We start from the raw sequence: 4134 nt of genomic DNA on the forward strand, positions 1-4134 counted from the left end.
TGAGTTGAAGCATCACAGTGTTTTCTTCCTGCTAGTTCTAATTCAAAGTGAAGATATATTTCCAAAAACATTCTCAATTTCAACAATGGCTGTGTTGTCTGCATTATTCTGAAATAAATATGAGTTTACAAGATTTGAAAATCATTCCATTCTGGTTCTATTCATGTTTAAACAGTGTCCCAACTTTATTTCAAATGGGGTTAGATAAATAATTTGGTAGATGCTTTTGTCCACTGACTAAAAGGAGTATTAATAAAATTGAGAAACTAAGCATTAGTGATGCAACCAATGTAAAAAATTAAACATGAGTGTTGTTTCCATTTTGCTTTTATTTTTGTACAATAGCATGAGATAAAAACAGTCCTAAATCACACTGCGATGAAGATTGAGGTTTTGAAGAGAGGGATGGTGAGAGCACTGACTTGATTAAGTCACTAGAGCACTAATGAGGACTATCGTTAAGAGCAGTAATAACATCATCATCATCATTATTATTATTAACGGTGACTGGGAGGATATGTACAGTCTGTGTTGTCGGTGGATGCCATCATGAGGAATGATCCTCTTGATTAGAAGATGTCCATTTGAACCCCAATGGCGCGAGCAGACAGAAAGGAAAGGAAAGAATAATCAAAGGACCCTGATCGAGGCTTCTCATCATCTGACTACGTTTTTGTTGCTATTCTGACTGGAGGGCTCCTTCATCTGAAGAAGACAGGCACAAGTAAGTGATTCCCAAACGTAACTGGCCAATTAAAAATGTGTGTGTGTGTGCAACTATAATGGATAAAGGATCAGAATGTAAGAATATGAATAAGATGAAACATGTTTAGAATTTTATTCTTGTAGATAACATATTCCCTAAATATATATATGTGCTGGTACCAAAATAGGATCAGTCCATGAAAGCGGTTTGTTCTGTTAATATAGGATTAACCGCAAAAGCCTTTTCATTTCTGATGTCCAGTCATGATCTAATTTTGGGGAGGCAGGATCATGCATTTTACATAGACTTCAACAAGACTATTAACCTGCCCAGTTTATACATTTATAGCAGGGAAAATGATCTACAGTAATTAGAGTACCTGAGCCCCTCGGTCACCCTCCACAAATAGCGTTTCAGCTAAAAAGCAACAGGTAAGCCTCACCATGGCAACACAATGTTTTATGCTTGAGACGAGCCCATAGCTAGAGTTGCTATGGTGTCACTAACTGGTTTTTACATGAAGCCAAAGTGTTGACATTCCTTTGCTTGTGGGTCACTTTTTCTTCAGTCTCTCCCAGCATGTGTGGAAACATGTCTGGTGTGTGTGTATGTGTGTGTGTGTGTGTGTGTGTGTGTGTGTGTGTGTGTGTGTGTGTGTGTGTGTGTGTGTAACACACACCACAGATGTCAGAGCTGGTTCTAGCTTGGCTCGGCCCCAGTTCTAGCGCTGATCTGTACCAGACTAGTCAACTGTCATCCAGGCCGACAAGTGGAGGCAAGGCACTCGGCTCGGCCAAGATGAGAGGGGATGCTTTATCCAAAAGGTGGGGATGGACTAAAAAGCGAGGGAAAGGCTGTGGTTTTGTCCTTCATAGTGGTCTGTGAAGCCCTCTAAAGGTCAGTGCGTATGAGAGTAGATGACTATCAGGGGGAGGCCAGACTGCACCTCAAACGGCCTCACATGGATATTTCCCCCCCTTTCTGATAATGAACCCTTATATGAACCAATAAACAGTGCACAGATTCTACTAATGGGGCCGTACAGAGAGAGCATGCTTGTGTGTTTGTATGGCTCAGTTAAACTCGAACTTGAATGGGGGGTGAGTTCAAGACTCGTTGAAGAGAGGGCTACTGTTAACAAGGAGCTAGAACAAGGCACGCAAGCGTATGTATATGTGTGCACACGTGTGCCCACACAACTGTAGTTAACTGATATGTGTTCATTTCATATGACAAAAGGGATTAATGCTGAACCTGAATATTTTGAAGAGTTTGATAGGGCCTAGAAAAATAAAAGATGATCAGTTATCTCTCCCTCTCTTTCACATTCTTTGTTCTTAGATTCAACCCAAAAATAAATCATTGTACACATAATGATAACACCATAAACAACTAAAATACCACTTGTGCTTTGGCCGTGATCAGATCTTTTACCATTTAAATCTCAAGGCCATGCATGCACTTGACATATCCAATAGGTTAGTATCTTAACACATGGCTGATACACTGTATTAATAACTCCTATAAGTTTAAGTACTCATAATATTGTGTGTTTGGATTCTGTCTGATCCGAGAATACCATTGCCAGACCGTTGTCATCTATCCTAGCAGGACTAATGTGCAAATAACATTTCAGTAATCTTAATAATAGCAGTAAAGAACAACCAAAAATACAGACAAATAAAAATCACAGGTTGAGAATCATGGCACCTGGAGTTGCTATGGTCAAACCACATGCCCCCCCCCCCCCACTACCTTGACTTAAGCTGACATATGGGTGGAACATTTCGTTCCCCCAGTCCTAACAGCTTTTGTAATGGCATTTATTTAGGATTTATGGACGTCATCTCATTTCAACGGTATCCAACATCAGATTTGTCAGCTACAGACAACACGGCTCAGACAAATCCGGAGGTGTTGTTTCGCACTATAGGCAGCAGGTGGCAGCGCACAGGCTGGTACTATTTTTTTTTGTTATTTTGAGTGTCTGTACGCTGCAGCTTGTTCTGTGCACTCAAGCCTTGGTGCTCACCTACGCAGAGCAGACTGCTTTGTTTCTATGATAATAGACACCGCGGCTGATGCTCATGAGGACACCCTTATGTGCTGTGCGACGACATTTAGTGAGCGTATGAGAGCGAGTGGTTTGTGTATTAGAACTGTTTTCGCAGGTGCGTGAAGGTGAAGTCTCGCAGGAGCTCTGCATTCTTCTCCCCTTCACTGATTTCAGCTGGATAATTAGTCAGTCCCGTCAATAAAAGAAAAATGGCCAACCACTAAAAATCACTGGTTAAGCTAATAATATCCCTGTAAGCAGATAGTGTCATTTATGCTCGTCTATGACGGAACACAAGAGGGACAGAAAAAGAACAGAAAAATGAGCTACTTTGTGGGGAAACACTGTCTCCGTATAAGGGCATGTAAACTTGATTTCACTGGCTCCTCTTGGCCGACCATCAGTAATCAGAGGAGCGCGAGTCCTCACTGCAGCTGTGCTGGAGCCAGAGGTACTGTAGCAGTGGCAGCCTAGTGCTAATCGCTAGCTGCCCTCTTAGCAACTCAGTGGTGGTTTGGGAGATTCTAAGGCGCATGATCGGTCTGCTGCTCCACTCATCGCCCCGCCAACTGATCAGGGCTCAACGGGAGAGGCGTGGAGGCGGTGGGTAGGTGGTGGTGGTGGTGGTGGTGGTCCTCCCTCTTTGTCCATGTTTACGTGTGATTAACGTCCACAGAACTGGAAGTGGTCAAGAGAGGAGTGGGAGTGGGATCGCCACAGTCTGGTCCATGTCCTCTCGAGAGTCTTAAGTAAGCCGAAAAAAAGCCCACCGGCAATCAAAGGAGAGTAGGCTACTGTCTGCACGCAGAGGGCAGGACAGACGGGTCACTTAGTCCTGATTCAACAGTTAGAGGAGCTCTGTCAGTCCCAAAGTACACACAACATCAACTCATCAAGACACAGTCTGGTGGATGAAGCAACAGTCTGGTGAGTGGTAGCAGATACACTTTTACGATAAGTGTACGAGTAGGTGGGTCGACCTCCCTCAGTTCTTCCACTCTCCTCGTCTCCAACCCCTTTGGTAATCATTTCCCAGGGAAGACGGTGATCTTGCCGGCCTTGGCCAGAGAGTCAATGATCTGGGCCTCGTAATCGGCGTCGTGGACCCCCGTCTTGCGGAACTCTCCGGAATAGCGGTTCTGCTCCCAGTAGTGGTGCCAGTTTCCTCGGCTGTCGGCGCCGAAGCCAAATACATTCACCTGCACAGGTGAGACAAAGGTAAACATTGCCGTTAACCATTCACTTCCCTCCATCTTACCCCGACAGTACATTACCTTACATTACATTTAGCAGGCACTTTTTTTGTCCAAAGTGACTTACACATATCAACTATATTACAAGTATTATATTACTACATTGTCCCCAGTTAAGT

The 4134-nt window shown here is 43.6% G+C and overlaps 1 protein-coding gene across 1 annotated transcript in view; it reads right to left on the minus strand.

Moving 5' to 3' along the window:
* Nucleotides 1-219: 219 nt before the first annotated feature.
* st3gal2 (ST3 beta-galactoside alpha-2,3-sialyltransferase 2) overlaps nucleotides 220-4134 on the minus strand; it is a 13032-nt gene continuing 9117 nt past the window's right edge. The window contains exon 6 of the mRNA XM_062547747.1: nucleotides 220-3961. Within this exon, the coding sequence (XP_062403731.1) occupies nucleotides 3788-3961 (174 nt within the window). The 3' untranslated portion in view covers nucleotides 220-3787. The remainder of the gene's footprint in view (nucleotides 3962-4134) is intronic.

Source organism: Sardina pilchardus, chromosome 10 (assembly GCF_963854185.1).
Source record: "Sardina pilchardus chromosome 10, fSarPil1.1, whole genome shotgun sequence".
NCBI classification, from domain to species: domain Eukaryota; kingdom Metazoa; phylum Chordata; class Actinopteri; order Clupeiformes; family Clupeidae; genus Sardina; species Sardina pilchardus.